Genomic DNA, 12823 nt, shown 5'->3' on the forward strand with positions numbered 1-12823 from the left:
CATGGAAACATTTTTTAAAAATATTTTCAAGAATTATTTTATTTTTTAAGAAATATTTTTAAGAGATTTTAAAAATATTTTCAAGAATTATTTTATTTTTTAAGAAATATTTTTAAGAGATTTTAAAAATATTTTGTGCTGTATGAGAAATATTAATTTATTAAAATCAAAATAATGATTATATATATATTTTTTTTCATTTAATATAATTTGACAGATTTTACTTGTTTGAAATATTAGCATACTCCGAGTAGCACAGATGCTTGTTTCAAACAACATTTCCTAATTAGAATGGTATTATATTTAATAAGGTATTCCTTTTGCGAAGGAGCGTATTTTGCAAGCAGGACCTCAGCAAACTGTTGTATATTGTATTAAACTTATATAAAATCATGTTATAATTTATTATTATGTTTAATTATAAGAACAAATTGAAAATTTTATTAAATTGTGTATTTAGAAATATTACTGTTAGAACAATGTAACCAAAATAACCATATTTCGTCAAGTTTAACATACATATTTTTTTAAATATTCGGTGACTGTATTTTTATCGGAACTATCAAAAAAGTATAGAATTTAATGTGGAAAGTAAATAATTTTTTCGATAAAGTCACGTATAAATAATCGAATTTTGAAAGTCATAATTCTTTATATAATATGGTTTAATTTTGTTCTGATGTAAAGATATGCATTTTAACTTGATTTATACCGAAAAATTAGTGAATTCTTAAGACTTTGATATTGTGAAGGGAATACCTTAAAAAATGTTTACGAAAACAACATGTGCTAGTTGAGTATACGTAACATTCATGAAAGCTTATTTCTGACTTAACTTTGAGCATATTTAAAATGTAAAACACTTACTTGAATTTCAACGAGTTATAAAGAGTCAGATAGCAGTGTGACGTAAAATTAATATTCGTTAAAACTGATTATATACAGGGCACATATTTCTTCTTTATGCGATATTAAGCAATTCGATAAATCTCAATTTAAAATTTTTATATACATTTTTAAATTAAGAACCTTCCGTGACTCCTAAAGAAACCTTGCACTATTATTTGCATCATTTTTTTTAGCTCGGTATAACTATTGAAATTTAAATTTGTGTTTCACATTGAAAGCCATAAATTTTCAATTGTTATTTAAAATACAGCCCCTATATATATCGTGGATGGACCCTACTTTGTGGATACATAGACGTTACTATTACTACAAATTATAAGTATTTGGATATTACTCGGATCAAGAGCCGCAAAATGCTGCATCAGATGAATTCCGATTTCTTGAATGCTCAATCTGAGAACTCAGAAAAATCCTATCTCGAATCATGCATTATGCGTCCGAGAATAACACGAAAAGGAGACAATGGTACGCATTTTTTTCATTTTTCTATAGGTTAAATAGATTAGGTGTAAATTAATTTTTTTTAATTATGTAAAGCATAAGAAAGAGAGAAAGAACGTGAGAAAAAATGATTCATATACAATATAAATGCGCGTGTGCAAGAACAAGAAAGTTTTTATCTTTAAAATTTCTTTTTAATCAGAAGAACGAAAATTAATTATATTTTAGTAGAGCTAAAAATATATTAATTTCCAATTGGAAAAATAATATGATGTATTTTTATATTATTAATATAATATTCTTAACTCGAAGATATTTGATTCATATTTGTCGATTATTTCGATTATTTATTATTTGTTAGTATTACTTATAAAATTTCTAACAAACGAAAATTTATATAACAGCTCGTCTGATATGTAAGATATATGTTCGAAAATATGAATTGCAATCAATATGTCAAATTAAATATATTTCGCATACAAATTTTATTACAATGTATACATGACATAAAAATATCAAGATGTCTCTCATAAGGATAAATAATTTTATACAAAAGAGTATATTTTCTTTATTTTTAATTATATTTATTCTGCAATTAACTAATTTTTCAATTTGTTGTTTAAAACTTTGAAGTTTAAACGTGAATATTTCAACTGCATTTTCCGGAATTCTCTCAGTGTTTGCGATGTTGAGATAAAATATTTTTTTACGTATTCTTAATTAAAAAACGATTACTTTCACAATCAAAAATCCTGTTACTAATATATGAAGATTTTAGATTTAAAAAATTTAAATTAAACATATAAAGCACAAGCAAAAAAAAGAGAAAAAGTGAGTTTGCTCTCTTGGGATTTTAATTATGCACACACGTGTATGAGTGCCGCTGATTTTATTATAATTTTTAGTCTATTTATATTAATTTTTATTCTGCAGATAATTGTGTTTATTTATTCATATATCATTTATATATAGTAACACAATTACTGTAACCAAAATCGAAATTTTATAAATTTATATATATCTTGATTATTTAATGAAACAAATTAAAAATAATTTTTTTTTTTCTCTGTTCTATATTTAACTTATTTCGTTTATAACTTTAAAATTATTGTAAGATTTCAAATAGCTCAATATAAATAAAAAATATATAAATTAAATTTGCATGCAAAATTATTCACACATTCAATATGGTTTATATATTTATCAATTTGACATTGATTGCAACTCATTTTATATCAGTTCATCTTATATTCATTTATTTTATATCAGGCATCTATATCTTTAGAATCGATTTATATTTTAAATTTTTAATTCTTTATCATTCTTTCTTAAATTAAAACATTAATACATCAAATATTATATCAAAAGAAATAAAATACGTTTGAATAATAATTCATAATTTTCATAAATAAAATATTTTTCTCTAAAAATTATTAAACTAAAATTTTTTATATTATATATCAGTTTTTTTATATCAGTTGGTATCTATTTTCAAAATCTGTTTATATTTAACATTTTTAATTCTTTATTATTCTTTATTAAATTAAAACATCATAACATCAAATATTATATCAAAAGAATTAAATATGTTTTGATAATAATTCATAATTTTTATAAATAAAATATTTTTCTTTTAAAAATAATTAAACTAAAATTTGATCATATTTTAAAATGTATATATAATAAATATATATAATTAAAAAAGACGTAACACACAAATACTTGATAGTGAGAAAGAGAAAGAGAAAACTTTGTACCACATTATAATGCGTTGATAATCTTAAAAAGATAAAGGAATCCTTCTCCTTTTAGGAATGATTTTATATTACGTATTTACAGATTGCATTCGATATTCGCTCGATTAACACCGATCGCAATAAATTTTATCGGAAACGGAGTTTATATCCGTGGACAATGCTTATTGCTTTGAATTAAATTATCAGACGCACCTGCTATTTTCCCATTGCTCCAGCATATCATTTTCTATCTCCTTCTTTATTTATCTTTATTTGTTCTTCCTAATTATCTATTGCAAACGCAAAAATCACACGAATTTAAGTGCAAACACAATCATTTATACTTTAACAGATTAATTTTTTTACGAAGTGTCTCAGATAATTAATTTAAAATAATTTTAATTTTTAATTAATTATCTGAGACTTAATTTTTTTCAATTAATTATTATGCGCGACCATTTTTTTTACTTATACTTTAAACTGATTCTTTAATTTTAATTTAAATTAATTTAATTTTAATTATCTGAGAGACACTTAATTTTTTTAAATTAATTATTATGCGCGACCAATTTTTTATTTATTCTTTAAACAGATATCATTCCTAAAATAATTAATTTTTCCAAGATAATTAATTTTTAAATTAAACATTATAGAAGTAGTAAATAATTTCGTTGCTTTATTTATCACCTTCCTATAAACCTCATTTTTTTCTTTTGCTCATCTTCTTTTGTTGCTTTTTTTGTGACACATATATACTCACTCATAAACACTTAATTAACACTTAATTATTAGACTATAAATTATCGAATATGTGATCACTTTGCACGACACACAAAATATTAATGGATATACATATTTAAAAAATAAAAATTAAAAAAGTATTATTTTTTATATAAATATTTTATTACAGATATTTTTTAAAAGAAAATTATTGTGATTTCAAATTATTGTCCCAATATAAACTCAATTGGAATAAAAGTGTCTGACAAAACGAACTTAATACACTTTAGCTGTGAGGTATAGTTATATATACGCGGGATATTAATAAATTATACATGCAATATTTTAAATCATAGATTCATTGTTTATTAATAATTAATGTATGCAACGAAGTCTTTTGTTATGTTGATTATATATACTCGATTCGATTTCGATGCGCGTTCTCACTTTATTAATCAATATATTTAATAACATAGCAAGTTATTTTCAATACTCGTTGTGTTTTACTGCCTCTTCTCAATGTGAATAAAATACATTACATTTAATTGACGAAGCAAAATTATTGACTTTTAATATTATTGAAATAATAATAATTAATTGTTAATATAATTAAAATAGTGTCTCATAAATATCACATGAATAAAACAAGAATTAATAATTCTTATTGCTATTGCTTAAAAAAATAGATTTTTACTAAAAATAAAAGAGAAAGAAATAATCCGAGGAAAATGTTGAAGTAATTGCGAGGTAAAAATCTAAATTATTTACCTATTACTTATTACTTGTTTGCTCATCTTTTACCTCTAATTGTAAGAAAATAATTTAGTTTAAATTATCATATAATACACAACGCACATGAAATGTTTCAGATTTTATTTTATAGTAAAATTTTATTTTAAAATATCAATAATAATATATATATATATATATATATATATATATATATATATAATAGTTTTTCATTTTTATTTTTAAAATATGTATAGCCATATTTTTTATTTATATTTAATACATATAAAACATTTCCATCACTAATATTTTTCAATTTATAATTTATGATTATTTAAATAAAACATTAGATTCCGTGTAGTGCTCTTTACGTCTTCCTTATTATTTAGATTTATAAAACATTAGATTTCTTCTAAATGTTATATTTTTAAATATTTTAATCTTAAATGTAATATTAATTTTTATATAAAAAAATAATGTGTTAATTATTTAATTAATTTTATTAAATATCTGTTAAAAAACGAATAAAAATTCAATTGTGCATAATTAATAATTTTGCTTCCTCATAGAGAAAGCTTTGTTTTTAAATAATTATTTCAAAAATATATATTTAAATATATATTGTGTATACAGCAAAAGATATTATAATAGTAATTATTAAAATATTAATATAATTTTGTTTTGTGTCAAGAATACGTATAGTAGTATATGATATATGAGATACTTCTAAAAACTCTGAAATATAACTAAATGTTGCAAGCATATTCTTTAAAAATTAAAAAGTTTTTAAATGTGGTCATTCACGTGATGTTAAATTTTCTTTATTAATATTATCATTATTTATTATTTATTTATTATTTATTATTTATTATTTATTATTTATTATTTATTTATTATTTATTATTTATTATTTATTATTTATTTATTATTTATTATTTACTCATTTTTTATATGAAAGCTCGAATGTCAAGAAATGGTCAGAAGTGGAAATGAGCACATTTCAAAGAGATTATATAAATATGAATTTAAAGGACAATCAGTCCCTTTTTCTGATATGGATAAAAAGTATAGGATAATGCGGATTTAAGTAAATTGAATCTCAGGAAAATCGCTCATAGTCATTCGCTGGCAATTGTCACGACTCGCTTCTGCGGGTTCTGTTTCTAATAAAGTCGCTTCCGAGTTGCGTAACTCTTCATTTTCCTGAAATAAGATGCCACACAACCTGCTACATCCTCTAGAACTCCTCGTATAAACCCCGAAGGACCTCCGCGCGAAAGTATTTGCAGAGCAGAGCATGAAGGTAAAATATTCATTGCTAGAAAATTCAAATTGTGTGGCACCTTTTTTCTCGCTCCAACTTTTGCACGTACATCACATTTTATTTTATCTCTCTCTTCCCTTCTTTCGGTCCCCTAATAATTTGTATTCATTATTATTGAGATTTTTCAGATTTTTATTGAGCCTATATATTGTATGATATCAAATAACTTGCGAAATCATTATCACATCTAGTGATTTTATACGAATTATATATGAAGAATCAAAGCCCGGGAAAAATTTTTTTATATATAACAATATAAAATTATACATAAAAAACATATATATATATATATAAATATATATAAAATATATATAAAAAGATATAAAATATATATAAAATATATATATAAACAAATTTTTTCTCGTGAGTACAATTGGAAAAAAATATTTCAAGAAAAGATCAAACTTTTTTTTTAAACAAAAGCACATTTCTGATAAAAAAATATCAAATTTTCGGCGACTTATATTATTAGTCGCTATTGGATGAATAATATTATTTGCGTCACGAAAAATTTCGCTCTCTCGAGACTTATTCTAGATTATGTTTTTTTTACATTCTAGATTCTAGATTATATATGTTTTTTGCGTCAAAAATTCTTTGCATGATTTTTGTAACGCAAACATATTGCGACACAAAAATATATATAACATATTCCAGTAAGCAAGAAATATTTAATCAACATTTTAAAATGTTGATTTTATATAAATTTTCTAAACGTTATGATATAAGTGACAGTTTTATAAATATGTTTAAAATATTTTAATACACATATTAATAAATAGTTAAAACATATTGTAACTGATGTTTTATAAATGTTTTAAAAATATTATTTAATAACATATTGCTCTCAAAATATTAATAAAATATTTTTAAAACGTTATTTCAAACGTAGCAAGGGTTTTTGCTTACTGGGATTTCTTTTCTTTAAATTAAATTTAAATTTTTTATCTCAAATGCTTCAACAAATCAAATGCATCTCTTATCTTTCTGATTGTTATCCCATTTAAATTTTTTATATCACTTTATATTCGAGGATACATCAGAAAGTGAACCTCACTATGTGTTGCGAATATTCGATAAAGTATACATTTATTTCATATTACAGAAAAATATTAAATAAGTATATCCTTCTAAGGAAGATATTTAACTGTCTCTCTAAACGTCAAGCAGAGAGACAAAAGGGAACATTTGACTCCCTGGGAATCATTAAAAAAATAAGCATTTGCTTTATTTACATATTCAATATTAAAAAATTTAATATTAATAAAATAAAAAAAATTAAATAAAGAACAAAAAATAAGAAACAAATCTTAATCATGTCCCCTTGGGAATCACTAAAAAAATAAGCATTTGCTTTAGTTGCATATTTAATATAAAAAAATGTATAAAATAACAAAATAAAATAAATCTAAAAAAATTAAATAAAGAACAAAAATAAGAAACAAAAAAGTTATTATATTATAGTATAATTTTATATATTTTTATATAATTTTATATTGTTATATAAAAATTTTTTTCCCGGGAAATAATGATTTACGCGCAAGGAATTATTTTTTAATCATTTAAAAAAAAAAGAAATAACCCATGTGTGCGTCTCGAGAAGTTCTCAAGTCCCAAACGTTCTGCGTCCTATTTTCCAGTCACCGTTCGTATTTTTTTTCCCCCGGAGAAATGGATAAATGTCGCGGAGGCGGTCTCACGGGGATGTGTACGAGAAGAGGAAGAATGAAATGCGACGATGCGTGGTTGCGAGAAGAATCTGCGAGACGAAAGGTCGGGGATGAAGGGTGGTCCACCCTTGGTTTTTAACACGGGCAAAGAAAAACATGTATAAGGGCGCTAAAAGACAGCGCAGTCCTGATATAGAAAATCGCTAGCGGAAGCTTCCCCACGCACGATGCCGCGATAAATTATTCACGTTAATTATGAGAGCGTCAAACAATGCCAGATTAACTTAATATGGGGCTCTAGGCAAATTTTGGTGAGGGGCTTAAGGCGAGGATTTTTTGAAAATTAATTAAACATATACGAGCACTAAAAAGGAATTCTAAATAATTTTTTTTTTATAAATAACATTTTTTTATTATGAATAAAATAATTTTTTTTGTTATAAATAAAATTTTTCTTCATTGATTAATGAAGGCCTTTTTGTGGTGGCAATGCTCATACAACACAAAATATTTTTAAAATCTTTTAAAAATATTTCTTAAAAGATAAAATAATTCTCGAAAGTATTTCTAAAATGTTTCCATGTCCGCTTTTTCATGTTTAAAAAATATGTTCAAAAATATTTTTGATTATAGATTGAAACTAATATTTCAAAAATATGTAATAAATATTTAAGAAAATATCTGAGCAATAAAGAACATTTTTAAAAATCTTTTTAAAAGTTTTTTAAAATATTTCAAAAAAATGTTATCACAAAAAATTTTTTTAAATATTCCTAAAACTATTTTAAAATGTTTTTATGCAATATTTTATAGAAATATTTAGAAATATTTTTTGAAAAATATTCATAATATTTTATGCTGTATGGGCCACGTTAAATATGTGCCATTAGCCTCGTATCGCTATCATTTAAAAAACGAAACAGTATAATAAAAAAAAATAATATATTGCTTTTCGGGATCTTCCAGAAGACGAAAAAGAACGTTGCTAATTAATAAAAAAAATTATGTGAAAGAAGAAATTATGTGCAAATGTTGAGAGAAATATTATCTGTTTATATTTTTTAATAAATAAGAAATATACGAATATGCTAAATAAATTTCAGATATATTAATAATCATATTTTGATCCTTTTATTTTTACTACACTGAAAAAAAATTGTTAACTAAAATTTTCAAACCAAATATTTTATTAATTAAACATAAAAAATATTTAAATTAAATATATTAAATTTAACAAAACCTATATATTTGACTTACTTAAATACTTATAAAGATTTTTTTACATAATATATATTCAGCTTAATTATATTTATACAAAAGTGTTATATTATACAATATTAAATTCAAATTAGATATTTCATAATAAAGATTTAGTTTGCGATTGCAAGACAATCGCGATAGCAGAAAATTTAAATAGGATCAAATTCAAAACTTCTTTAATTTGCCTTTTTCAATTTCTCTCAAATTTGTAATATATAATTTATTTTGTTAATATAAATTAAATTTTAATTTTTAATAAAGTGGCATTCAAGCAACGATTCTAACGAGTGTCGAAAAAATCAAACGACGTCAATTCTCTTCATCTACTATTCTGAAAACGAACATTTTCTTTCTCGAAACCTACACGGTGTCTTCAACAAATAAGGATGAAATGTTACGAATGAGAATGGCAGAATGTTACATTACGTAGATAATTAGTCGAAGAAAACTGTATAGATGCCTCTATCTCTCTCTTTCTCTCTTCTATTTTTCTTCGAGTATTACACATTATATTTTAAATATAAAATTTTCTCTGAAATTTTAATTTTTTTAATTTCATATTTTTAAATAAAAAAAATAAATAATTTGTCTATTTTATAATGTATAAATAATTTGAAAATTTAATTCGGATTATAAAATAACAAATAGTATTTTCTAATTAAAATACTCTTATAGAAACAATGCTGTACATCTTATATTTCAAATATTATTTTGATTATGTGTAATCTGCATCAATAAATTATTTTAGAAAGCTCAATAAAAGGTATGATATATAATTAGAGAGAGACACAGAATTTTAATAGCCAAATGAAGTGCACTGGTAGCATAAATATTGTTAAGTACATGAGTCAAATTTAAAACACTTATTTCCATTCGTTCTTTAAATAAATAGCTGTATAAATATATCGTAAAAATTCGGCAGAGACGTGAAAAAACAAATTAATCTAATTTTTGACATGGGTGAAACTTAATTAAAAGTGATACGTGAACTTTGATTGTTCGGCAAATAATGAACAAAATTAATTTGATGTATATAATAAGTTTTGTCTAAGATTAGATTAATTTGTTTTTTCACGTCTCTGCCGAATTTTTACTTTTAATTTATATATTTATACACAGCTATTTATTTAAAGAACGAATGGAAATAAGTGTTTTAAATTTGACTCATGTACTTAACAATATTTATGCTACCAGTGCACTTCATTTGGCTATTAAAATTCTGTGTCTCTAATTATATATTATACCTCTTATTGAGCTTTCTAAAATAATTTATTGATGCGGATTACACATAATCAAAATTATATTTGAAATATAAGATGTACAGCATTGTTGCTATAAGAATATTTTAATTAGAAAATACTATTCGTTATTTTATAATCCGAATTAAATTTTCAAATTATTTATACATTATAAAATAGACAAATTATTTATTTTTTTTTATTTAAAAATATGAAATAAAAAAAATAAAAATTTCAAAGAAAATTTTATATTTAAAATTGTCTTGCAATCGCAAACTTCAATTTTTATTGTGAAATATCTGATTTGAATACAATAGGTTTGTTCTTTTCGACTGAACTGGCTACACTAGTTCAGAGGTTGTCTTTTTTGCTTGACATTGGAAATTCAGCTGAAAAGAACAGACCTAATATTGTCTAATAACACTTGGTATAAATATAATTAAGCTGAATATATATTATGTAAAAAAATCTTTATAATTATTTAAACGCTTAAATTTAGAGCACTAAAATTTTTTTTTATTTTCTGGGAGGGAATTACTAATTGACTTTTCTTTTTTTCAATTAACTAATATTAGAAACTAATATTAGGAGAACTAAAATTATATGCTAAATAAATTTCCGATATTTATTTAATATAATCATATTTTTATCCTCTTATTTTATTTTACTACGCGATAATATACGCATGATTGCGAAATTAATCCAGAAGCAAGCTAATGTAAAATCCGTGCTTTTAAAATCTATGCCGTAAAGCATTACGTAGTTTCCTTATGCATAATGCAGTTAAAGATAATTTCGGAAATTGCAAAGTTAAAGCTCAAAGCTCACCTTCCGGCTGCGCACCTTGTCGTGACGAAACGTCATCTTAATTATTATTTCCTTTGAAGATTACATTATGAGCCCTCGTCGAAACGAGTGTTCCACCTACGAAGAAATGTATAAGAGGTCACTGGAGTGCCCGGAAGAGTTTTGGGGCGAGATCGGCGGCTGCCTCGACTGGAGCAAACCCTGGCAGAAAGTCCTGGATAATTCTAACGAGCCGTTTACGAAATGGTAACACAATTATATATCACATATTTTTATCAAGAAAGAAAATACATTTTTTTTACCAAAGTCTCGAAAAAAATTTTCACGTTTAAAAAAATATTTTATTCTGCAAAGTCAAAGTTTCAATTGGTTAAAAAAAATATTTGTATCTTAACTAAAAAATAGGAGATGACAGATAATACAACATCCCAGGAAAAAATTTTTTATATGTGAAATATGCCTATTTTTATATATAATTAATATAAATTTATATATAAATTATAAGGGTTTATATATATAATCATGTCAAATTATATATAAAATATATAATATTTATATATATGAAGAAATATTTATTTATTATATATATATTAATTAGACTTACTAGTGATAAATTTCCATAAGGAATATATAAAAAACTTTTTCACGGGACCCCAGGTAGCCAGCCTCGAATGACGTCATTTTGACGTTTGATGACGTCAATTTGCTACTTGGGATATATAAAGAAATTTTAAATTTAGGTTCGTCGGTGGAGAACTGAACGCTTCTTACAACGCGTTAGATCGTCACGTGCTCGCCGGAAATGGGGAGAGAACGGCTCTCATCCACGACAGTCCCCAAACGTCATTAATACGTAAAGTGACGTACAACGAGCTCTTGGAGAAGACGTCCTTGTTAGCGGGCGCGTTGGCCGAGCTGGGTGTGCGTAAAGGGGACAGGGTGATCATCTACATGCCGTTGATCCCCGAGACCGTAATCGCAATCCTGGCCACAGCCAGATTAGGGGCGATTCATTCCGTGGTTTTCGGAGGTAATAACGAAATGACAATAATAATCACGACGATTATAATGATTAAGTTATTTCCATACAAAATCTCATACAAAAAGAGCTAATAAGAGGAGACCCAAGAAAATTGTTTTTAAATTCTTCTCTAATTTTATTTTGTATAAAATTAACTCTTCTTATTAACTCTTTTCATACACTGATCTGTACACTGAAAAAAATTGTTAAATTAACAAATATTTAGTTCAATACTGTCAAATGAATCATTTATTTGAAACAAATAAATATTTATTTGTGTTGAAAAGGATTTTTTTATATCAAATAAATATTTTTCATGTCAAATAAATTTTATTAGTTTCAAATAAATTATTTATTTGACAGTATTGAAATAAATACTTATAAGAATTGACTAAATTTTTTTTAGTGTATTTTATGTATCAGAATCTTTTCTATTTATTTTTTCGAGATATTTAATTTTTAATAGATATCGCACTATCTTTTATGCGGCATAAAAACGCAATTAAAATAAAATATTTTTTAAAGATTAAAAGAGACAAGTTAAAAGAGAATGTTTCATATTTAAAACAATTAAAATTATTTTTCCATATACATATATACTTTCAATTTTAGAAATAGACAAGTTTGTTAAATATTTTCTTTAATAACTATTGTATTTTTTTATGGCAATACAGGATGTTTCAGAAATGTTGGTCAAACTTTAAGAGCAAATTTTATTTATTGTAGGGATAAAAATCATACGAATGTGAGTTCGGAAACGCTTTCTTTTTAAATTATAAACACTTTTTATACAACAAACAACATATCTTGTATCGACGTTTTTTTCATTGCTTGTTTTTTTATTCACCTTCTATTAGAAATAATTTCCTGATTTAAACCGAGATTATTTTATACATAAAACATCTTAAATTCTAGTTTATTTTTGCTACTACTGTAAAAATAATAACTCTGAAATCATTTCGTCGTTT

The 12823-nt window shown here is 23.9% G+C and overlaps 1 protein-coding gene across 2 annotated transcripts in view; it reads left to right on the forward strand.

Moving 5' to 3' along the window:
- Positions 1 to 12823, forward strand: part of LOC114929887 (acyl-CoA synthetase short-chain family member 3, mitochondrial) — a 48244-nt gene that overhangs the window by 25784 nt on the left and 9637 nt on the right. Inside the window, exons 2-4 of one of the 2 annotated variants that reach the window (XM_029301593.2) lie at positions 1160 to 1374; positions 10915 to 11080; positions 11575 to 11864. In XM_029301593.2, coding sequence (XP_029157426.2) covers positions 1263 to 1374; positions 10915 to 11080; positions 11575 to 11864 — 568 coding nt within the window. In that variant the 5' untranslated portion in view covers positions 1160 to 1262. The remainder of the gene's footprint in view (positions 1 to 1159; positions 1375 to 10914; positions 11081 to 11574; positions 11865 to 12823) is intronic. The other variant, XM_085489812.1, reaches the window with a different exon arrangement.

The sequence above is a fragment of the Nylanderia fulva genome, unplaced genomic scaffold, assembly GCF_048542155.1.
Source record: "Nylanderia fulva isolate GAGA-0341 unplaced genomic scaffold, ASM4854215v1 Scaffold9, whole genome shotgun sequence".
NCBI lineage: Eukaryota > Metazoa > Arthropoda > Insecta > Hymenoptera > Formicidae > Nylanderia > Nylanderia fulva.